Genomic DNA, 23517 nt, shown 5'->3' on the forward strand with positions numbered 1-23517 from the left:
AGAGCAAGGTGCTGCCCAGGCCAGAGGTGGCAGAGGGAGGGGTGGCTCCAACCCCTTCTCCCTGGGGCCCCATGGAGCAAGAGAGAAGGGGCAGACAGAGATGCGTGCAGGGCCAACGTGTGCGGTGTGGCAGCTGGAGCCTCCCCTTACACATGGGAGAAGGCATGGCTCTTGCAGAGGGGTTTGTCCTTCTTTGAGTAGAACGTCTTCCCTTCCAGGCTGACCTGGCAGATCTGAGGAGAGAGCAGGCAGTCAACAGGGAAAGACCAGCTCTCCCTCTGCAACACCCCATCCACACCCTTTCCCCCCAAACCCCATTACACTGCCCATGCCTGGCACAGACCTGCCCCAGCACTCTAGGGGGCACAGGACACAAGTGGTCAGAGGCCCAGGGCAGCCAGAGCTGCTCTCCAACACAGACCAGCTCAGCACAAGAGGCAGGTGCAGCCAATCCTGCTCACACCACCGCCAGTGAAGAGCCCTCCCTGGTAGGGGCTTAGGCCCTTATTGGCCAGGGCCAGCCCCATCGAGTCAGGGTGAGCAATAGCGAAGGGCTGCCCTGCTGATCTTACCGCACAGACAAAGCAGGTGTCATGCCAGCTGAACCCCAGTGCCTCCAGGAACCGGTCACCAGCATCAATCTTGAAGTCGCAGCCACGGCATTTTGTGCCGAACATCTTCTCGTAGTCTGGGGAGAGAGCGGGCTGAGATGGGGCTCCCCAGAGCATCCCCCTGGGAGAACTGGACAGGGACTGATGGGGCAGTCCTGAGATTGCTTTGCTGGGGGGGTGGGGGGGGAAGCATTTTTATTTGTGCCTGGCTCTAACTGGGGCCAATGCTCAGTGGGTGGCCATCCCCTGCTCCATTGTAACAGCTCAGCCAGCGCCCCTCAGTCCCAACCCATGGCCTCCTGCCAGCCCAGCCCTGGCTCTTTCCTGAGCCAGCCTCCAGCCCTGAGACCAGGTTTGCTGAAGGGGCCCCGGGAGCCAGCAGCGCGTCCCCATGCGTGCTTCCCCTCGGTCTGCGTGTGCGGCTGCCCCCCGGCCCCGCTCGCTTTGCCAAGGGGATTTCGCTGCAGCCGCTGCCGAGGGCTGGCACAGCCAACCCCATCTCCAAGAGCCCCTTGCCCCCCCAGGGGAATATTGCAGGAAAGCCAGTGTCTGTAGAATGGGGGACCCCCGTTTCCCAGGAGGCCGTGCAGCACTCTGCTTTGATGTAGGTACTGCACTGTCATCGCCATGGCAACCTGGGAGCTCTGGCACTGCCCAGCAACCATCCCGGAGGCCAGGCCAGCAGCAGAGGAGGGGGGGTCCCTGTAGGGGGAAGGGTGCCCCCCGCCTTTGCCAGGGCAGGACCCGCAGGGCATCTGGCAACGCTGGGGGCGGCCCAGGGGCTGGAGCAGTAGCTAGTGGCCCCACGCAGCTCTCAGCCCCACAGCGAGGCCACGGGGACAGGCTGCCACAGAGCCCATGGGAGCAGGGGGCAGCCGCAGTCCCAGCATCCCGGGGGCGGGGGCGGGGCCGGGGGCGGGACACCCCCTACCTCTCTCGCAGTAGGGCTGCCCCTCCTCCATGTAGAAGGCGCGGTTGCGGATGGGAGTTCTGCAGGCGGCACAGGTGAAGCACTGCACATGCCAGGTCATCTTCAGGGCGTGCATGATCTCCTGGGCAAAGGAACGCCACCCTCAGCCGAGCCGCCCCCGCCCCGGAGCCCCGCCCCCGCCCGCTAGCCCCGCCCCGGAGCCCCGCCCCCTGCCCCGGAGCCCCGCCCCGGAGCCCCGCCCCCTGCCCCGGAGCCCAGCCCCGGAGCCCCGCCCCCTGCCCCTGCCCGCTAGCCCCAGCCCCGCCCGCTGGCCCCGCCCCCTGCCACGCCCAGCCCCCTAGCCCCAGCCCTGCCCGCTGGCCCCGCCCCCTGCCCTGCCCGCTGGCCCCGCCCCCTGCCCTGCCCGCTGGCCCCGCCCCCTGCCCTGCCCGCTGGCCCCGCCCCGGAGCCCCACCCAGCCCCCTTCCCTGCCCACTGGCCCCGCCCCATGCCCCCGCCCAGCCCAGAGCCCCACCCCCTGCCCTGCCCCGCCACCCACTGGCCCCGCCCCAGAGCCCCGCCCAGCCCATTAGCCCCAGCCCAGAGCCCCGCCCCCTGGCCCCACCCTAGAGCCCCGCCCAGCCTGCTAGCCCCGCCCCCTGCCCTCACCCCACCACCCACTGGCCCCGCCCCAGAGCCCCACCCCAGAGCCCTGCCCACTGGCCCCACCCCAGAGCCCCACCCAGCCTGCCAACCCCGCCCTGCCCAGCCTGCTGGCCCCGCCCCACCACCCACTGGCCCCGCCCCAGAGCCCCACCCCAGAGCCCTGCCTGCTGGCCCCGCCCCACCACCCACTGGCCCCGCCCCAGAGCCCCACCCCAGAGCCCTGCCTGCTGGCCCCGCCCCACCACCCACTGGCCCCGCCCCAGAGCCCCACCCCAGAGCCCTGCCTGCTGGCCCCGCCCCACCACCCACTGGCCCCGCCCCAGAGCCCCACCCCAGAGCCCTGCCTGCTGGCCCCGCCCCACCACCCACTGGCCCCGCCCCAGAGCCCCACCTCAGAGCCCTGCTTGCTGGCCCCGCCCCACCACCCACTGGCCCCGCCCCAGAGCCCCACCCCAGAGCCCTGCCTGCTGGCCCCGCCCCACCACCCACTGGCCCCGCCCCAGAGCCCCACCCCAGAGCCCTGCCTGCTGGCCCCACCCCACCACCCACTGGCCCCGCCCCAGAGCCCCACCCAGCCTGCCAGCCCACTGGCCCTGCCCCACCACCCACTGGCCCCGCCCCCTCCCCTGCCCAGCCCGCCAGCCCACTGGCCCTGCCCCACCACCCACTGGCCCCGCCCCCTGCCCTGCCCACCCCACCAATCCCACCCCAGAGCCCCACCCCCTGCTCTGCCCAGCCCGCTCGCCCCACCCCACCACCCACTGGCCTGGCCCCACCCCCTGCCCTGCCCAGCCTGCCGGCCCAGCCCCAGAGCCCCACCCCCTGGTCCGTCCCCCCATCGCAGCCGGGGCCCTGAGGGGGAAGGGCTCACCGCAGACACTCAGCAGCGACTCACCCCACCAATCTTCTTCTTGCACTTGGCACAGCTGGGAGCGTAGCGCGTGTCGTAACACTTGGGGCAGAAGACCGAGCCCCCCTCCTCGAAGAAGCCCCCCTCATCCAGCCCCTTCCTGCACTGGCAGCATGCGAACTCCTCCGGGTGGTAGTAATGCCCCAGCGCCACCAGGTAGCGGCCCCTGGAGGCAGGGGAGGGGAGGAGTTAGCACGTGCATCTGCCGGACAGAGCCAGCTGCCCCCGGCGGCCCGGCGGGTTCATTCCTCCCTCCCTCAGGAAGGGGGAGCTGCCAGGCCATCCCCAGGAGACCAGCAGCCCCGCGCATGGCAGAGATGGGGCTAGGCGGAGGGGCCCCACTCCACTCACCTGATGACCTTGTTGCACTGGTAGCAGATGGGGGTTTTGCTGGTGCCCTCGGGGGGCTGCTGCGCGGCCTGGACAATGGAGCTGCGGTTCTGCATGGGCGTGGGCATGGCCGGCTGGCTGTGCTTGCTCAGCACGGTGCTGGTCTTGTCGGGGGCATAGCGCTCAGCAAAGGAAGGATCCACAGCCCAGGGCGGGCGGCTGGCAGGGCCTGGAGCAGCTGGGGCCCTGGGGGCTGCAGAACCTGCAACAGGCCCCAGAGGGATTCTCAGGTGATACAAACCCGCAGAGCCCTCAACAGCTGCACTCTGCTAGCCTGGGGCAGAGCCTGGAAACAGGCCCCCCAGCCCCGCGACCCCCCTTCATGCACCCTGCTGGTGCACCAAGGGCTCACTCTGCCCACAGCTGGGAGAGATGGCGCCATGCAGTGCCCACCCCAGCACCCCCTGCTTACCGTGATCAGGCTCCACCTTCAGCACCGTCACCGAAGACAGGTCCAGCCCAGACACCTGGCTACAGAACAACTCATTAATGCAGCTGCCAGCTGGCCATCACCCACCCCTGCCCACAGGAGGCGCCAGCTGCCCATAGGCCTGGATGGGGCAGGAGCCCAGGGCCTGGCTCCCTCCCACCCCAGCAGGGGCAAAGCCCCCGCTGCTCAGGCCAGGCACCCCCTCCTGCTGTGCTGCAGCACCCCCTGGTGGCTGGTTTGGTTAGTCAATGACCCAGTATTGCAGAGCTGGGGCACTTCCTGCTCACATCCCAGGCCCAATGGGCGGTGGGCAAGGAGCAGGAGCCAAGGCACGTGAGGAGCCCGCAGGACGGGACCCTGGAACGGGACCCTGGAACGGCTGGTGCCCTGAGCAGCCATGCTGAGTCCTCATGGTTGTAGGAGGAGCAGCCTGCCAGCTCACCCTGGCGGTCAACCCCCCCCCCCCACTTCTGGGGGAGTCTGACCCTCACCCTGGGGTAGCCATAGCCCAGTCCCGCCTCCTCACCGGCCCTGCTGCGCCAGGGGGTATGGAGAAGGAGCCCAAGGGTGGCAGCAGCCCACTGGCTGCTCTACCCATGAGGTCCAGCCCCCCACAAGGCAGTTTTAATTGGACTCCAGTTTCTTCCTCCCTGTTGGCAAACCCAACATCCCCTGTCCCCGGACATCCCCCTAACCCCAGGCACCTAGCTAGCAGGATGCCCACACACAGACATATCACCAGCAGGATGCCTGAAAGGGCAGACCAGCTGACTGCAGCCCTGCTGGGAGATGCCGGGGGTGATGGGAGGCACCAGCAGCCACAGACCCCCCCACAGCAAGGGATGAGCAGAACGCACAGGTGCTTCCAGGGGGGCCATCGAGCTCGCCCCCAGCTGACAGTTTGGCCTTGCAGCTCTCAGCTTAGGCCTGGGGAAGGCAACAACAGCTCAGTGCCACCCCTTCCTCACCTCTCACTCCAGGATCCAGGGCCTCTCCAGCCAGCCCACAGTGGCCAATCCCCAGGCCCAGGGTCAGCTGGGTTCAGCCCCTCCCTGAGGGCCAAAGTCAGCACTGGCTGCTGGAGCTGTGCCTTACACCAAGCAGGAGTGGAAAAGCCAGGAGCCCTGTTCCCCAGCCTGCAGCAATGCCCACCCTTAGGGGACCAGTGCCAGCCACCCAGAGGAGTCCGTGGACAGCAGCCTACAAAGCTGCATGATGCACTGGAGCTGGGTTTGCTGCAGGTCAGGGGCCAGCATTAGGGGAAGGTGGCCAGGCTCTGCAGACAGCAAAGCAGAGCTGGTTCCCCCAGCTGCTACAGCTCAGCCCCGGAGCTGGCACAGCATTATGCTGGGCTGCAGGCCCCAGGGCGCCCCAGGCCACCCCCGCAGAGCTGGCAGCTGGTGCCCTGGTGGCGCCCTCCTGGCAGCAAAGACGACTAGGAGCCAGTTACAAGAACAGGAATCTTTATTTTACTACAGAAGGGTCCAGCAAGCAGCTGTGCTGGGCAGACCCAGGGCCCAGCCCCAGCCCGCATGGCCAGGCCAGGCCACTCCCCAGCAGGGGGCTCAGCCAGCCCAGGGGAGGCACCACTCAGCCCATCTAGGTCACATCACATCGGCACTTGGGCGCACTGAGAGCCTGTCACAGCAAGGCAACGGGCTCCGAGGGGCCAGCACCATGGCACAGAACCCAGGGGCCTTGCTCCCAGAGCCCTTGGCCACCCACCATGCACCAGGTCACCCCTGCTGGGCCAGAAAGAGGGACGTTCAGTCTACACCCACCCTCCAGCCTAAGGTCCCCGTCTAGTCTGGGTAAGCAAAGAGACAGCAGTGACGGGAACCTAGCTTAGCCCATGGTCATTGAAAGGGAGAGGACAGGCCACCCTGCTCAGACCTTGTTACCAGGCTTGGGGGAGGCACACCTGGCAGGAGGGGCCCAGGTACTGCAGTCCTTCCCCAGACCGGAGCGAGCTCTGCTGTCAGCCCCCAGCCTGATGGGAGCTAGGACACAGCCCCAGCGATGGGCAGGGCAGGACAGCACAGCAGCCCCTGGCCCAGGGCAGCCTGCTGGGTGCTAGCCAGGCCCTCACACCATGAGCACAGCCAGAGGGCATCTGGGAACAGCAGCCTGGGCAGCTCATGGGAACAGGACGCAGCTGCCCTCGGTGCCACAGGTTCACCGTGGGAACACGGGCCCAGGGGACACTGAGGCAGCAGTCCCAGCTCCCACTGCCTAGCTGGGCAGAGCAAGGGCGCTGCAGCCACCCCAGGGGCAGGGGCTCTTGGGTAAGCCTGGCATGACAGGGCAAGGACGCGCAGCAGTGGAGTCCCTCCGCTCCCCTGGGGAGTGGGCGGCTTAGGGGGTCTGAGATCAGGGCCCTGACGCAGACAGCCTCCATCCCACCCTGCACAGTGCCACACAGTGCTTCCTGCCCCAGGCCGGCCCCTCCCCAGCCCAGGCAGAGCAGGCCGCACAGCACCGCAAAAGGAGTTCCCAGCTAGGTACGGTCAGGAGCAAGGTGGATGCCCCTCCCCAGGCAAACATGTGATGTGGCCGAGCCAGCCCAGGGCGGAGAGGTGCAGGCTCCCAGCACAAGGCCAGGCGCTGCTCAGGATTTCACGTTCAGAGAGACAGCGGAGCGCTGGTGGTGCCAGTCACGAAGGCCAGTGTAGCGGGGGCTCTGCAGCTCAGTGACAAACTTTTCTCTGAAAGGAAGGAAGGAAGGAGATGGACAGAGAGGGGAGGAGGAGGAGGAGAGGTTAGCGCCAGAGGGAGGAAGAGGCTCCATCGGCTGAAATCAGGACAAGAAAGAGCAGCCACATGACATCATGCAACCAACCAGGGAGGGCGAGTGCCAGGACCCCGGACCAGCCCCTCCAGCAGAGGTTAAAGGCAGCACAAGGGCCTGCAGATGGCAAAGGCCAGGCCAGGGGCCTGCCAGCAGGGAGGCTGGTTTAACCTCAAGGCCAGGAGTGGCAGAGTCCAGGGCAGCAGGGACACCCCCAGACAGGCACCCATTCGGAAACCCTGGCGCCCACAGTCCTTACCTGGCTTTTCTAACATGCTCATCATCTGGATCTTGCACTGAGAGCAGCAGGAGAGAAGAGAGAGAGTAACAGTTGGAGACGCCCTGAGGGGGGAAGGAGGAAGCGCACAAGCACCATCTCTTGGCCCCAGCAACTGGCTCCCGCGGAGCCTGCAGGCCGCTCCTGCCCCAGCCAGCTGTGCTGCAAGGGCTAGACTGAGGCAACACAAAGCGTCCGCGGAGTTAGCCAGACTCCGTGAGCAGCAGGGACTGGTCTGGGGCAGGCCCACAGAGCACACAGTGGGAAAAATACCTGGCACGCTGCTGGGAGCGGGCTGCCCAAGAGCCATCTGCACCAGCTCTGTAGGGAGACCGGCTACTCCGTGCCCTGCAGGCCACCAGCCACCCCAAGGCCCCCGGCCAAGAAGGATGCCAGGCCTGTCCAGTCCCAGCGTCAGAGCAGGGCTGCTGGCCAACCCACGCCTGGTGTCCTGTCCATCAGCCCGCACGTGCCAGGACCCAGAGGGAGGCACTTACTGAACTCTGTGCCCGTGAGCTGGGCCAGGATGTGGAAGGAGCGGGACTGGGTGGTGCCAGTACGAGGCTGCCAGTCCTCCGTATCCTCAATCAGCCGCTTTTTGCTGGAGTCATTGGGCAGGCCGACTGGGGGGCTCATTAGCCGCAGAGCATGCCTGTGCGCAGACAGAAGGGCAGGGCGCTCAGCCAGCGCGCACGGCACACCCCACATCACGCAGGACAGGGAGGGCCTGCCAGCCAAACCCCGAGTGTCCCTCCCACACGGTAACCCACAACAGGGGTTGGGGCACCCCACCCCCCGGGGCACAGCACCCCCAACACATCACGCGGACACGAGCCACATCCCTGTGCGGGCCTCCTTGCTGGCCTGGCAGCCCGCTGACACCTTCCCTTGGGGCAAGCAGCTCAGGGCCCAGGAACACAACAGCACAACATGCCAACTAGCAACAGACACAGATTCCCCCCTCCCCCTCCCCCGCCCTTACTCATCCTCCACATAGGAGCGGCCCAGGTCTCCACGGGGCTGAGTTTTCCCCTCTGGTGGGCTGGGGCCGGCACCGAGCCTGGGGCCAGGAGAGAGGCAATAAGAGCATGAGTGAGTCAGGCGACAATCCCAGCATGGAGGAAGAGCCGAGTGAGCCCCCACGGGACCAGGAAAGGCTCTGCTGGCAGCCATGGTGCTGAGGGAGCCGAGCCCCAGGAGCCTGCTCCATGGTGGGCCATGAGCTCTCCAGTGCACAGGCTGCTCCACCGCCCACAGGTTACAGAGCACGTGCCTGGGCAGGGATACCCTCCTGCCCCCACAACCACCAGCCAGTGACACCCAGCTGCTCTCTGCAGACCCCTGCCCCTCGCTGCGGAGGGGTTGAACAGCATCAGGATTCCAAAGCTAGCAGTGGCCAGAAAGCCCCCTGCCCTGTGACTGCCCCAGCCAGGCCCTCCCCTGAGCCAGCACCATGCTCCCAGAGGGGGCAGCTGCTCTGCCTGGCTCCATGTCAGCTCCCCACTCAAGGTCAAAGCCATTCGTCTGGGCACCAGCTCTGGGGAGGGCAGCAGGCTGAGCCCAGGCAGTATGTGAGGTTGCTGGATAGGGCTGTTCCCCTTAGCTACAGTTCACTGCCCCCAGCACTCAAGCTGGGCCTGAAATCTCGTCCTTTGGGCAAGGAGCAACCCCCTCGGCCAGGACCCCTGCCCCTGCACAGGGCCAGCGCCCAGCCACACCCCAGCATGGCACTTGGGGCTGAACCAAGGGCTCCCGAGCCATGCCTGGGGGAGGGGATAGCTATAGGGGAACACAGCCCATAGGTCCCGCTCCTTTTCCCAGCGGGCCACAGGCACCTCCCCGAGCGGAGAGGAGGAACACAGCAAGGCAGCAAGATGGTTCTAGAGACCAGAGGGGAGTGGGCACAAGCCCAACGATGGGGGGGGGGATGTGGGTGCTCGCCAGCCCAGCGTTCTGGGGGGAGGGGAGGGGCGAGGCATGCAGGGGATTAGGAGCAGAGGAAAAAGGCTTACTGACTTGTCAGGGTTCTGCACCTGCGGAGTCGGGGAGGAGAGAGAGGAAGAAGAGGAAAGGAGGGAAGAAAGAGATTAGACCCACTGCATCCACAAGAGAAACGTGCAGAGCGAGACAGAGGTCCAACTCTCCCTACACCCAGACCCCACCCGGGCCAGCTCTGGCTGCCATCTGCCCCAGAGCAGGCCAGAGGAGAGGGTGCCCCAGAGGGCAGAGTCAGCAGTAGATCACAGCACATCCCCCGCTACAGACCAGACCTGGCAAGGGGGTTCTCTGGGGCACCTAGTCCAAGGGCGCTCCCCGGCCCACGCTACTCCAGGCTGGGTCAGGGCCCCAGGATTAGGCTGCTCTCAGATAGGGAGGGGCTGGCCGGCCAGCTTTCTGCAGCCCAGGCTCCCTGGGGAACACGGGAAAGGATCCCAGCTTGGCGAAGTCACTGCACAGTGCAGAGATGAGGGCCACGCTCAGCGGCCCCCAGAGTTCCCCACACCAGCCCTGGCAGCTCAGCCGCGGGGTACCCTGTGGCACCCCCACCCTCAGCAGGCCCAGGAGAGACCGGCCAGACACATGCTTCTGGAGGCAGCACAAAAACGCCGCCAAGCTCAACAGAACAGCCTGTCCCCTTTTGGGGTGGGGTCAGCCCCTGCCTGCGGCGCCACTGCCCAGCCACTGCCCTGCCCAGATGGGCAGGAGAGCCCACGCCTGGGGAGTTCCAGGTACCCTGCCAGCAGCTGGCCAGGTGCAGGGGACACCAACAATAGCCCAGAGTCAGCTGGCAGGAAGGCTCCAGGCTGGGCTCTGCTGAACATGCCCCAAGGCTCCTCAGAGAGGTCTGGAAGCCAGAACCCACATGGCCCCTCCCAAAGAGAGCCCAGCCCACATCAACAAGGGGAGAGGGAGGAGCGCAGGGCGAGCGAGGCAGGTCAGCCAGTCTCTGAGTGAACTAGGTGTGTGGAAGGGGGGGGGGGGGGGAGGGGGGCTGCTGCTTTTTGCAGTTCAATACTGGAACCAGCCACCAGGGGTCACTGAAACACCAGCCCTGTAGATGCGGCCCACAGCTTTGGGTGCTGCTCCCCAGAGGGGGTGCCCGTCCAGCCCCGCCAGCGAGCAGCCCTGGCTCGCGGGGCTCTCACCGCATGCACACGACACATCCGACATGCAAGGGCACAGCACGGCCAGACGCAGGCAGGGCCTCCGGGCGGGAGCGACCAGGCCCGGCCTGCAGTGCAGCGTGATGGACAGCAACATACCCATTGTGCTGGGGGGTGGAGGCGGGCGCGGGGGCCGAGTACGTCACAGGTTTCGTCACCAGCCCAGGCAGCGAGTTGGGCGTGGGACTGGCCCCGAAGGGCCGTGCCGTTTTGTTGAGGGTAGTACTAGGAACGAAGTTATATTTCGGGGGCTGAGAGCAGGGGAATGAATCCTGAGCGGGAGACAAAACACAGCACACAGGCTTGCACATCAGGCAGCATGCGAGAAGCACCTGGCAGCCCCATGGGGCAGCCATGCTAGAAAGCCAGGCCCATGCCTGGCCTCCCAGGGGTGTCCAAGGGTGACAGCCTCTGGCACCTTAGAGTGCTCTGTGGTGGCACTCAGCCACCAGCTGCTTCTGGGCTCTAGCAGGTGCTGCTATGTGCCCACCTGGCACCCAGCAAGGGGCACAGAACAGCACCTTGCCCTGGGGGATGAAGGGAAGCTGTGAGCCCAGGAACTGGGTCCGGATGGGGGTGAGGGGCACAATAGCAAGCTGAAAAGAATTAGTGACAAGGATTGAGACACCTGGCCAAACTCACTCAGATGCAGGGCCCGGACAGGCAGACCGCTAATGCGCTGCACTACGATACCTGCCCACACCATGCACCAGTGCCCTGCCCCCCAGAAGCCACCCAGCCCAGTGCCAGGGAAACTCTAAGGCAGTGTGCAAATGAGAGGCAGCTTCATGGCTGGGTCCAGCCCTGCCCGCCCCCATCCCTCAGAAGGACAGCACTTTGAGCCAGCCCCTGCAAGACAAGACCGAAGCCCTGGTTCCCAGCAGGATCTGCGCTGGGAGGTGCATGGCCAGGCACCTGTGGGACGCCCATTGACCTGCTGCGGAGGGCCTTTTGGAGGGAGGTGTCAGAGGTCACAGTGCCCAGTTACACCCCTCCTACATTCTGGAGTGGGGTGACTGGCATCTGCCCTGACCCACAGCCAACCATGCCTTTGCCACCAGGACCCCCAGCACCTGGTGCCCTCCAAGAGCAGCCTGGGGCTAATTCCAGAGCCTCCAGAAAGGGCCCACAGACAAGTTCTGCCATCAAAGCAACGGGGACCCCTAGCCCTACCCGCCACAAGGCAGAGCTGGCGCCCACGGGGATAAGAGCAGCACATACCTTGTGTGGCTTCCCCAGGAGGCACTGGACTCTGCAGGAAAACATATGGAGCTGAGGTGAATAGACCACACCTGTCTCAGGTTGGGCTCTTCTCCCTCCCCAAACCAGGCCCAGCCAGACCTCTCTGCCAAACCAAGCATTGGCTCTTTATGGGCTCTGTGGGGTGCGGGACAAACCTGGAGGCTCTGAGGCAGTCCACCCCTGCGGCTTGGGCATCGGAATTGGGGTGGGGGCTAAGGAGGGGGCTGTGTGGGTCCCTGTCCCAGGAGAGATAGCAGCATGGGCGTTACCTGCTCAGGCTGAGGGAAAGCTGGTCTCCGCAGGCACGGATCTTGTTCTGTGCTTCGATGTGAGTCATGCTTCTGGTGTTCTCCCCATCGATGCTCAGCACCCAGTCGCCCACTCCCACACCGGCCTGGGCTGCCTTGCCACTGGGGGTCAGCTGCAGGGCAGAGCCAGAGAGTCAATCCCATGGCACAAGCTCCCCAGGAATGATGGGAGCTGCTGGGACGGGTGGCAAGAGCCCCCGCAGACGGGGCCCAAGAGCCAGAGCCGCTCCCGGGAGTGGGACAGTGCAGGAGGGAGGCGGCTAAGGACACAGGCACTGCAGGGAGCAGTGCTGCTGGGGGGACAGTCCCAAGCACCAGTGAGTGACGCTGCAGGGGGAGGGGAGGACAGGGCTGAGCCACCCACAGCCCTCGGGGATGCTATCGGCACGGGGCTTCAGGAGTCCTGTGATTCGGCTACGGCCAACACCCTGAGCACACCGATCCCAGTGCCCCGACGCTCCCCAGCCCAGAGCCTGACTGCACCAGAGGGGGGCTGTCAACTCCGCAGCCAGCCAGGGCCAGCTTCCCCAACCTCTTCCAGCGGGACACAGCGCCCTGTATTCCCAGGCCTACGGGGGCCTGGCTGTGCACTAAGAGCAGCTGTCTTCCACCCCAGAGGTGGTGATGTTTTGGGGCTGGGTAACAGGCATGCATCTGGGCTGGCGAGAGCGGTGCTCTCGCAGCCCACCCCGTGCCCCTCCACCATGTCAGGAGATGCCCAGCTGCCAACTCTACTCAGTCCAGTGCAGGGCTGCTTTGCCTCCTGATCCTGCCCTTGCTGCTAATGCATAGCTCTTGATTGGGCTCCTTCCCCCACCACCAATGTAACCCCCACACTGACCAGGGCAATGCCTACAGCTGGGGAGGCTGCAGCACTGGGACTGGGCTAGGCAGGCCCTGGATCCAGCTTCTGAGGGCTGCTTTGGATCTGGAATTGAGCTGCTTCCCCTCCTACAGCCCCGCCAGGGATCTCCAGGACAAGAACCCGCTAGACTCAGCCAACCCTCCAAGTGTTCGTTCAACAGCTCTAAGCCTTAATTCCGGCCCCTGCGTGTCACATCTGCTGTAACTGACAGGGCTGTCGCACCCAGCACAGGCTGCTGCAGCCTGTTCTCAGTGAGGGACTCTCAGTGGGAGATGAGCTTTCGGCACTGCACCCCACACTCCTGACACAGCAGCAGAGCGGCTGTAACAGCCTGACTCCCGAGCTGCCGGGGACCCGGGTTGAAAATGGAGTGCCAAGGCAACTCTGAAGTCTGCTCTCCCACTGCTCTGAGCATCTCTGCTAGAAGGCCTTCCTTACAGAAGTAACTGTCCACCCCTGGAAATCCCAGGGAAAGCTGCAAGTCCCAGCTCCGGCACCCATGCGATGCCTCACAACAAGCACAGATCCAGGCATTCAATACACTGACTACGTGTTTGCAGCACAGCCCCCGGGGGTTTTAAGACCCCTTTGCAAGTCACCATTAACGAAAGCATCCATGCTCCGGAACGTGAATACAAAGACCTTCCCCTCACCACAGGCACAAAGAGGGAAGCTGGTGTTAGGGTTTTAAGGCTGTGGGATGTGGTCTGACCCAGAGACCTCAGATGGACAGAACAAGCAACATCTGCAATTAGTGTGTTCAGCTGGTCAGTTCGGGGCATGTACCCAACCCAGTGCAGATGCGAGTCACACCCCCTGGGTGAGACCTCTGGCTACCCACACAGCCCACAGCTTTCTGAACGGAAAAAGCCAGTCCCTGGGGGTCCCAGGTGCCAAGTGTCCGCACCTTTGAGGTTCAGGAACAAGTGTCGGGGCAGCAGGGCTGGGAGAAGCTGGAGTTTGGCTCCACCTCCAGGGTGGGCAGCACGGGCTCTGGGCCTAGCACTAGCAGCCCTCGTGCCTGCTCCCAGGGAGCCCGAGTGCCGCTCCGCTGGCAGGGACAGGGAGGCAGCGCAGTTCCAGGTCTGCGGGAGCACCGGTGTCCCTGCACACAGCGGGGGAGGGGGCAGCAGAGGGGCTGGAGGCATCACCCCGGGGCAGGCTGCCCCTTCCCCTAAGGGCTGCTCATGGCTCCCTGCACAACCTGGTGACTCGAGGAGGGGAGACTGCATCCTCCTGCCCACCCCACACAAGGAACAGAGGAGGCAGGCCACAGAACAAATTTTGGGGACTCAGCCCCTTCGAGCCCATCATGCTGTTCTCCCCTCCTCTGCCGCCCCCGCTAGGCCTGTAGGGAGGGCCAGGGCAGGAGGGGGCATGCACCTTCCCCAGCTGGTGCCAGCTGCAGGGTCCCACGCTCCCAGGGCAGAGGCTGTGTGTGCAGGGCTCACTGGGGAAAACCAGGCACCTCCCGCCTACCCTCCCGTCCCGCAGGCCCACCGGCGCTCTGCCTGGGAAGCGCAGCCCCCCCAGCAAAGGAACCAGCCCCCATGCGGGCAGGCATTGCGCTAGAGGCCATAGCGCTGGCCAGGGTCGGGCCATGGAAGCGAGTCAGAGCCTTCCCTAACACAGCCCATGCGTCACTCGCTCCCCCGCAGAACTGGAAACCACAGGCATTTCCTAGGCTGTGTCTGGGCGGGAGGGGCCAGGCAGACCCCAGGAAGCTTCTCTCCTGCTGTGCTGATCCCATTCCTCTTCCTCCGGCTGCAGGCAGAGACATTACCTCATCCCCAGCCATGGGGCTGCAATACCCAGCCTGGCGCAGGGAGACATTAACACTGCTTCAGCCCGGCTCAGGGGCTGGGCGAGCGGCCCGGCTTCACCCGCAGGGGCCCCCAGAACCAGCCAGGCTGCAGTCACACAAACCCCCAAAAGCAGGGCCCCTGGCTCAGCGCCTCCCCCCCCCCCGAGAGTCTAGAGCAGAGCCTGGAGCTGGTGCACTCCGCACAGCGGACAGCCAGGGTGGAGGACAGGGGGACACCACTAAAGCAGGCCCCACTCCCTCCCTGCCCCAGAGACTGTGGGGCAGTCGGATGCATGCACAAGTCTCTCAGAAAGGCACTGTGGCAATGAGACCAGCCACCCGCTTCTGCAGCGACTCTTCCAGCCCAGCAGCAGAAAAGCCTCCAAGCCACACCCTCCCCTTCCCGTTGCCTCAGCTGCCCGGATGGGCGGGGCAGGGGCTCCCCTCCCAGGGCACCAAGCCTGCCAGCTGCAGGGTGCTAGGAGCTGGTGCACAGCACTTGCCATGCCCTTCTGCCCCAGTGTGACCCCACCACAGCTCCAGCATGCTGGCATGGAGACAAGTGGCAATACACGGGCCCGGAGCCATTCCTGCTCCTCTGGGGTGGGAAGCTCAAGGGCCCTGCATTCGGACCAAATATTTCCTCAAGTCCAGCTCAACATCAACATAAAAGGACTCAGATAGGCCACTGGTGCCACGCCAAGGGCTGGAAAATCCCACCTGCCAACCAGACCCCTCTCCCCCCCTTGCCCTCTCTGCACAGGGACAGGAGAGGATGCCCTGTCCTCAAGGTGGCACGGGAGCAGTTCCTGCACAACCCCACATGCTAGCAGAGCCATGTGCTGCACTGGACACCAGGCCCAGCCTGAGCAGGGGGGCCAAACCCCAGCACCATTCCCCTGCTGCCAGGAGTAAGCATTGGGGCCACTGGTGGCAGGAGTGGGATGTCGGGGCACCCTGAGGGAAGCCGTGTCCCAGCCCAACAGGAGCTGCCTGTGCTGGGCCAGAGAAGTGGCTTGAAGTCATCAGCCCAACCCTGGGCAAGATGGTCACAGGGTCGCCCACCAGCCCTTCCCAGCCCCCACTCAGAGCTCTCCAGCCTCAGCCCATGGGGAAGCTTGGTAGAGACCCATGCAGGGCTTTGGAAACCAGACTGCACTCGAGCACGAGGACCTCCAAGGTGGCGAGGAAGGGACCCTGCTGGGCAACACGGGCACAAGCCTGCCTTGGCTGCCTGGGATGAGAGCCAAACAGCTGCCAGCCACAGGAGAAGGGTCTCCCACAGTGCCCAGGACAGCAGCTGGCTCCAGGGCTGGGCTGGCTCAGGGAGAGCATAGCCCAGGCTGTGCTGGGGAGGTGGAAGGTCCCTGCTCCTGCTGAGAGCGGGGCAAGCTAGCCAGGACCCTCCCCAACTACACACAGAGCTCCCACCTCTCCAGTCCAGGCAGAAAGTTTTTAGCAAGCTCCCCACGCAGCACAGCTGTGCTGGAGGGGCCATGGCAAGGGGAGGCCCTGGTAGCCAGGCTTGGCACTCTGTCCAGGCTACAATGCTGGGGGGGGGAGTCTTAGTCTTCCATTGCCTGCCTAGTGGGGTGAGTTCCCCAACACGGCTGCACTCCCCACACTGCCAGCGCCTCCCTTCCATGACCTTCCCCAGGCAGAGGGTCCCCGTTCTGCACATGCTGAGCGCCCAGGGCACTTTTCGCCTACAGCCACGACCAGCTCTGCCCACGTGGGAGACGCCCAAGATGGCCACGTGCACCTAGTTCTGAATGAACCATGGTGGGGGGGTGGAGGAGTCCCAGGATTCTCTCCCCCCACCCCGCCTTGGCTCTCCAGCCCAGGAAAGTCACCTGGGTCATGGGACCGCTGTGCCAGGAGTGTCCCAAGGCCCTGGCACACCCACCCTGCTGACAGCAAGGGCATATTTTTATCCTCTCTCTCCTTCCCTTCCCTAGCACTGCCTGGGAACAGCTGAGGCGGCCAGCACAGAGGGCCCCACCTGCTCCCTTCTCTCACCCAGTGCACACATGCACATGGAGAAGTGCCCAGGTCTGAGGACACTCTGGCCTCTCACCTCAGCCACCCCACGACCTGCCTCGAGGGAGGAGATGTCGTCGTGGAGTACGAGCACCATATAAGCATGGGGCCACCAGGCAGATCCCAGGCTGTGACCCACTTATTGCTGCCCCCCATGTCAGTGGAGTCACCCACACCTGGCCTGAGGGGAACCAGAGCCCCTGCTCATTAACTGGGGAGCATAATGAGCCACCCACCTCCTCCCTGCAGCCCTAAAGCCCATCAAGCAAGTGCTCAGCTCCCTATTCCCCTCCCTCAGCCTCTCCCCTTCAGCGCTGACCCAGCAGGCCCCAGGAGTTGGGTCAGGAGAGGCAGCAGCCACCTCCCTTCATGCCAGAGCTACTGGTGCAGCAGCCCTGCTCCAGAGCCCACCCACTGCAAGGAGTGAAGTCGCCACAGGCAAGGCCCTCACAGAGCCAAGCTGCAGGTGAGTCAGTGAGCCCAGACAAGCCTCGAACCCCAGGCCACTGGAGGCCTCATGGCCCATGGGGACGAGTGCTGGGGGAGGGTGTTCTCTGGTCCCCACAGGCTGGGCCATCAGCACCCCCAGTGCAACATCTTCAGCCCCTGCCCCAGGGCTGCACTCCACCACCACCACACACTGTGCAGGGATGGTGAATGGCTGCTCAGCAGCCCAGCCTCCCGCAGGGAGCACACCATGCCTGGGGAGTCACTGGTCTGGCAGGGCACCGGCTCAGTTACAGGTGGTCTGCAAAGGGCAACCAGCCCAGCAACAAGCTGCCAGGTGGGAGAAGCAGGAATGCTGGGCTCACTTTGTCACAGAACCCAGGGGAAGGGACATGAAACTGAGGGACAGGGCATCAGCAACAGAGCAGAGCAAGCTGGCACCCAGGGAGAAAGCAGAGCTTCTTGTTGCATGGGCCACAGATGGCTTCAAGGGGCACACAAGCCAAGAGGGCCCCCACCGACACAAGGCGCACCAACCCTTCAGCAGAGGGTGGGGTAAGGGGGTCATGCTTCTCCACAAGAGGTGGAAAAAGTCCCCCTGGCCCAGGAGCACCAGTCCTGGGTACAGGCAAGGGGAACTCTGAAGGACAGTGGGCACAGGGGCTGGTAGCCAGCAGGCAGCACTGAGGGGCCACGGAAGAAGCTGGCCACTGCTCTAGTCTCCGCTTCAGCCGCACTCCCAAGCTAACCAATGGAGCTGGTCTGGAGAGGACCTGTCAGTGCAAGCAGAGGCCACCTCTTGGGCCAGCTGGCAGCCAGAGAGAAGGAGCAGGGCACTGGGGTGGTACCAACACTACAGCATTGAGGGCGAGGAGCAGGGATGTCTCAGAAGAAGGGGTGGGAGCTGCCTTCAGCACCTCAGTAGCTCTCCTCTACCTGCCCACCAGGCCACATGCCTCTGCGTGCACCCATCTGGGGCTCTGCCTCATCGGCAAGGATTCCTTTCCCGGGGTGATGAGTGGGAATATTTGGTAATGTTTTTATGAGGCCTGTGTGTGCGCGCCTCTGTTTCCCCTGCGTGCAACAGTGCTCCCCAGTGAGGGGAAGGGGACAGTTTGCTCTCTGGACAGGCTGAGACACATTGGTGAGGGTGTCCCCCAGCTGTCTGAGCCTTAATCCCACACCACGGGTCAGTTGAGAAGACAACAGCAAATCCAGGGGCCAGGACACTGACACCTCACAACCAACAACCCAGAGGGAGATGGACTCCCCTACACCACACCCCCCCAGCTTGAGATCAGAGGACTGAGGGCTGTGAAAGGGGGGATAAGTAGTGGGTGCTGAACGGAGTCAGGGCTCCCCCTCCATCTGACCTCCTTGGTCAGACCCCAGCTTGGGCAGATGGAGCTTGAACTGAGGGGTTCCCTACAGCTTGGCTGGGCTCTGGGCTGGCCAGAGTGGCCTCTGCGTTGCCCTTCATGCCTGCAGACTCCCTAGGCCACGCCCAGTTAACAAACCCGACAGTTGTGACAGCGTGGTGTGCACACCACTGCCAGAGCCAGGGAGGTGCATTAATTCAGAAGAGCAGGCAAGTCTCCCCGGGGTCCGTCTCAGCTGCAGGTGCTGCCCAGAGCGCCCGGTGCAAACCAGGGGCTGCAGGCCCAGAGAGGTTCAGTCTCAGGAGGCAGCGAAGCCACGAGGCTCCCCCTGGAGGGAGACACCCCTGCTCTGGGGTCTGGCCACTGGAGGGTTCCTCCCAGAGCCTGTTGCAAAGCAGGGCCCACAGCATAACCCTGCAGATCCATGATGGGGGAGGGGTTCCCAGTCCCTAGAGACCTGCAGGTGGGCCCCACAACCTCCACTTGCACTCCTTGCTGCTCTCAGATAGCCACAGACCCCAGTACCGCACCAGAGACTTGTAGCCCTTGGCGGGGGTGACCCAGCCACCCACGCGGGGAGCCAGGGCTGCGTGCACAGGAGAGGGGTTCTGGAGTGAAGGGGGCCTCTTGGTGACCGCAGAAGAGTCTAGCTGGCCCCTGCCACCCCCACACATTAGCTTTGCTCCTTATCCCACAGGCGGTGGAGTGCCAGCTACAACCACATCACGGGGTGCCTGCTCTCATCTACATTAGTCCCTTGCAGTCAGCTCTGCCGGGCTCTCCCTTCCACTGGCTGGGCAGCAAACAAGACCTGTGTGATGGTACCCACCTGCACTACCCAGCCTTCCTGAGCAGCACACCCCCAGCCCGGGGAGTTTGCCAAAGACCCCACCTGGCCCCAGCACCTGGCCCGGGATTAACGTGCCCCAGAAGGAAGCTGCACCCCCATCAGCACCACACCCTGCAGGGCCCAAACCCAAACCCTGGGGCTGGCTGCCCACAGGCTGGGAACTAGCCTCTGAGCGGGCTGGAAGAGGAGACCCCTGCAGCTTTGCCTTTGTGGCCCTTCGGCCCCTTGGAACAGCAGGGGCTCGCTCAGGAAACCCTCCTCCCCAGGACATGGCCCCTCCCCCAGGCGTTCAGAGGCGCGGAGCCAGGCTGTGCTCACCACTGAGCATAGGGCCCTTGGAACAGACAGTGGGGGGGCTGTGTGGGGAGGGGGCTCAGGGGCCACCACAGCCGCACAGCTCTGGTCCTCTGCAGACCCCTCTGCCTAGACAGGCCCTGTTTAGTGCAGGCAGCTAGCCAAGAGACATTGGTCTAGAACACGAGTTGAGGCTGTCTCTGCTAGGAGCCTCCCGAGCGCCCGCAGGGTCCAGTGGGCTGCCAGTGAGCTCCCCAAAGGGCTGGGTCAGCAGAGGCCCAGTCAGAGACCCCTCCTCACCCTGACAACAGGCTTGCTGCTGTACACACGGGCTGTCCGGCATACGCAGGAGGGAGCCCTCACACAGCCTGCTCCTGCCTCCAGCGTGTTGGGAAAGCCTCCATCCACCAGCATTGCAGCACATTCCAAGGCTTATAAGGCAATTCCACGGCAAGGGCCATCTGCCAACGATCCAGTGAGAGGTTCATGAGCATCCTGTGCCTAGGCAGGACTGGGACCCCATGGGGGGCAGCTTGCAAGGCCGTGGAACCCCTCCCCACCCAGAGGGACTGGGCACAAGGAGCTGGCCCGATGAGCCTTGAATGGCACGGCAGGGGTGCAGTTTGTGCTAGGTGCCGATTCGCAGCCATTACAATGTCAGCTCCCTGTACCGCTCCATGCCAGCCTGGACCACAGGGGGGTGCAGTCCTTGGCCTCCTCAGGGCTTCCAACAAAACAGGGTGGGATGGGGCACCTGGCCACTAGGAATTGAACCAATATCCAAAGGTGTTTCTTCCAGATACTGCCACCCCAATGCCAGCTGCTCACCCCAATGGCTCTAAGGCACAGAGCACATGGCTCTAGAGGGGTGGTCTCACCCACCTTGGAGTTCACTGGCAGCCCCCTGATCCCCAGCCCAGGAATTAGTGCAGCCCTATGTTACTGAGACAGCCCTCCTGCACACAGCACAGCACCCTCCCAGTGGGGCAAGCATACAGCTAGGAGCTAGCCTGAAGTCAGCACCCAATGCTGCTGGGTACAGATCCAGGGTTCAGGGGCTGGGAGAGAGAACCCAGGGCAGAGCACCTGGACTCTCCAAGTGTGACCTGTGGCAGACTGCTGAAGGAGACTGCCAAGAGCCAGGAGAGGAGGTGGCTCTGCAGGACAGTCCCCAGGAAGCAGCTGAGAATGAACAGGCACAACGCCCTACAGCACTTCAGCAGGTTGTCTCAAGGCCTGGGCCTTCCCCAGGAACAGAGTCCAGACCCCAGGCAGACTGGGGAGAGTTCATCCCACAGCAGCACCCTGCCCCTGAGCACCAGGCTGGCCCAGCTGGGAGCAACTGACTCACATCCAAGCAGGAAGGAGCCCCTCAACATCAGCTTGGCATGGAAACCACCACACCAAGACCCCGACCCACTGGCAGGATGCCCAGAGTCACTGCTCTTGTTGAGGACACCAGAACATAGGCACAAAGGGAAGAGACCAGGCAACAGGCTTCAGGAGGGGAGCTCCAGGCCGGGGTGGGGGGGGGCAGAGTCACAGCATGGCTGGGCCAGAGGTTTTTGCCACAGTTCTTACCCTGGAGATGGAGAGGGGCATGTTGAAGTCCTTGCCCCCCTGCAGCCTGAATCCCCAGGGCGCCGGCCCATCCAGCATCACTTTATAGGAGTCCATGCTGCTCATTTCTGAAGCTAGAAGAGAAGATTCAGGCAGTTAAGAGTGAGGAGAGCAGAGAAGGGGGCCAGGGTGCTCTTGGGGCCAGCTCTGCCTCTGAGGGCCAGTCCCAACCATCTACTGACACACTGCCCCCATGGCTACTCCGGGGGAACACGGGGGAGATTCCCCAGTGACACTGCTAGAGAAGATCCCAAGCTAGGTCAAGCCATCACAGGGAGAGGATCCAACCCCCCCTCAGCATTCGGCCCAGAGTCAGAGGGGGCCACCCCTCATCACTCATAGGCACTGAGCAGGTTGTATATCCAGCCACGCACACCCCTGCAGCAAGCACACAGCTGCAAAGCCACTGCCCCTACAGCCAGGTGCCCATGGTACTCACCAAGCCACAAGCTACTCAGGACTCTGGCAGTGACAGCAGGGTTTGGAAACCTTTTTGTTGGTCAAGTCAGCACTGCCAGGGGGTCTGCTTGACACTCACTAGCCCCAATCACTGGCAGACACAGGGGAGACAGACTTCACCCCAGCAGCCAGCTGAGAAGAGCAACCCCATCTGCCAGTTTGCACAGGAAAGGGAACCCTGCAGGACAGCCTGTCCCTACACAGCTGCCAGCCAGGGGGCTGGGGCCAGCCCCAACCCTGCTCAATTCCAGGAGTCACCACCAACCTCATCTGACAGAAGCTGGAGCAAGGCCTTCGGCCTCTCCTCTCCCTCCAAACCCAGGGAGAGGCCAGCACCAAGGGATGGCGACTTAGCCCCCAAATCTAGCTCCACACCCCCACGGGTAGGTGATGGGCAGGATCCCAGCCACCCTCCCCCAAGCTCTCCCCAGCAGCTTGCAGGCTATATAAGGCATGTAAGATGATACCGGCATGCTCCTCTGGCTGCTCATCCAGGCTGGGGGCTGGGAGGGATACTCCAGAGCAATTGCTTCATGTCAGACATTCCCTGTGCTGGCCAATAAAGCAAGCAGACAAAACCAGCTCTGGGCTGGGATCCCTCACCCCCACAGGAGCTGCCTTGGGGCAGAACAGCAGCCACCTGGGCTCAGACCCGATCCGCTCCCCCCACTCCAGAGCCCACCATCCCCAGAGACCCCCTCGCCAGCAGGCCCCACTTCCTTCCCCTCCAAGGAGCTCAGCTGCAGCTTAAAACTTATCTCCATGGGACTGGGAGAGGAATGTGCTGGGCTAGGAAGAGGTGGGGAGCCTGAACCCTCCCCACTTCCTGGGTTGAGCCAACAGGACAACATGCCCGAGCGGGGCCCTTTGCCACAGGCTGCAGCGGGAGCCTGCAGCGGGAGCCTTGGCTCTGAGCGCTGGGATGCGTGCGGAGGATGTGATGGGGTGGGGATGTCCCTGCCGCACTGGAGGAGCTGCGCAGCCATTCCCAGCCCTGTTCTGAAGCTACCCCCGGTTAACCCGGCCAGCCAAAGCAGCACCCCCCCCCCAACAGGGCTCCCGCGGCCCTCCACCGCCAGACCCGGGCTGTGGCTTCCTGCCAGACTCCAGGCACCTGGCTCGCCGGGCCAGGCGGGCTGGGAAGCGTGCCCAGGTGTGTCCCGATGCCCGGGCAGGCAGCGGCCCCAGAGCCGGAGCCGGACACAGCCGGGGCGAGAATAAAAGGCTCCTTCCCCTAAGCAGCAGGAAGAAGGACCCCGGCGAGCAGCTGCAACGACCCTCAGCCGCGGGAGGCGGGTGGAGACCGGGGCCCAGAACAACCTGCCGGGGCAGCGGCTCAGGGCCCCGGAGACCAGCGTGGGCGCAGTGACCGGCTCCCGCGGGCACCGCCGGGGCAGAGCCGGGGCAGGGCCGGGCCGGCCGGGGGCGCAGCGGGGCCGGGGGCCGGGAGGGGGCTGCGGGTCAGCGGGCCGCCGGGGCCCCAGCGCGGGCTCCGGGAGCTGCCGCCGGCCCAGCAGAGCCCCGCAGGCCGCTCGCCCGGCCCGGCCCGGCACAGACCCCGGCCAGGGCCGCCGGTCCCCGCGCTGCGAGGCGCCCTGGCCCCGGCCGGCGACGCGGCCCCTGGAAGGGAAGCGGCCGCGCCTCCCCCCCCCCGCCGGCCTCCCCGCGCGTCCCCCCCGGGCCTCCCCCCCCCCCGCCGGCCTCCCCGCGCGTCCCCCCCGGGCCTCCCCCCCCCCGCCGGCCTCCCCGCGCGTCCCCCCCGGGCCTCCCCTCACTGGGAGGGGGGCGCGGGACCCCAAACCGCCCCGCTCCAGCGGCAGCCCGGCCGCCGCCGCCCCCCCCCCGCCGGGGAGGGAAGCTACGTGCGCGGGGGCCGGACCCTCGGAGCGCCGCGCCGGGCCGGGCCGGGCCGGGCCGCCCCCGCGCCGCGCCGCGCCCCAGCCCCCCCTCACCTGCTCGCGCCGCCGGCTCCGGGCGGGGCAGACTGACTCTGGCCGCGGCCGCGCCCGCCCAGTTTCTTGTATACCCCCAGGGGGCGGGGCGATTCCGCCCCGTCCGCCAAT

At 65.0% G+C, this 23517-nt stretch overlaps 1 protein-coding gene across 7 annotated transcripts; it reads right to left on the minus strand.

Annotated features, from left to right (window-relative positions):
* On the minus strand, nt 1-23468 carry PDLIM7 (PDZ and LIM domain 7). 7 transcript variants are annotated; one of them, XM_077824483.1, is made up of 15 exons: nt 23407-23468; nt 20957-21069; nt 11658-11809; nt 11368-11398; nt 10246-10418; nt 8995-9015; nt 7965-8042; nt 7480-7634; nt 6965-7001; nt 3900-3958; nt 3449-3689; nt 3083-3263; nt 1543-1663; nt 573-688; nt 1-233 (listed from the first exon to the last, which is right to left on the minus strand). In XM_077824483.1, exons 2-15 carry the CDS (start codon nt 21059-21061, stop codon nt 147-149), a joined length of 1557 nt encoding a protein of 518 aa, XP_077680609.1. In that variant the 5' UTR covers nt 21062-21069; nt 23407-23468; the 3' UTR covers nt 1-146. The 7 variants fall into 7 exon arrangements, with proteins under 7 accessions (XP_077680609.1, XP_077680613.1, XP_077680610.1 ...); XM_077824487.1 differs by lacking the exon at nt 10246-10418 and having other exon boundaries at nt 8999-9015; XM_077824484.1 differs by lacking the exon at nt 8995-9015.
* Nucleotides 23469-23517: the final 49 nt, after the last annotated feature.

The sequence above is a fragment of the Eretmochelys imbricata genome, chromosome 8 (assembly GCF_965152235.1).
Source record: "Eretmochelys imbricata isolate rEreImb1 chromosome 8, rEreImb1.hap1, whole genome shotgun sequence".
Lineage (NCBI taxonomy): Eukaryota > Metazoa > Chordata > Testudines > Cheloniidae > Eretmochelys > Eretmochelys imbricata.

Excerpts from the sequence above, each read along its gene's own strand:
- PDLIM7 (XM_077824483.1), bottom strand. The coding sequence starts at position 21,061 with ATGAGCAGCATGGACTCCTATAAAGTGATGCTGGATGGGCCGGCGCCC. Across the intron at positions 11,399-11,657 it reads CTTTCCCTCAGCCTGAGCAG|AGTCCAGTGCCTCCTGGGGA; the intron begins GTAACGCCCATG and ends GTTTTCCTGCAG. Across the intron at positions 3,690-3,899 it reads GAAGGTGGAGCCTGATCACG|GTTCTGCAGCCCCCAGGGCC; the intron begins GTAAGCAGGGGG and ends GGCCTGTTGCAG.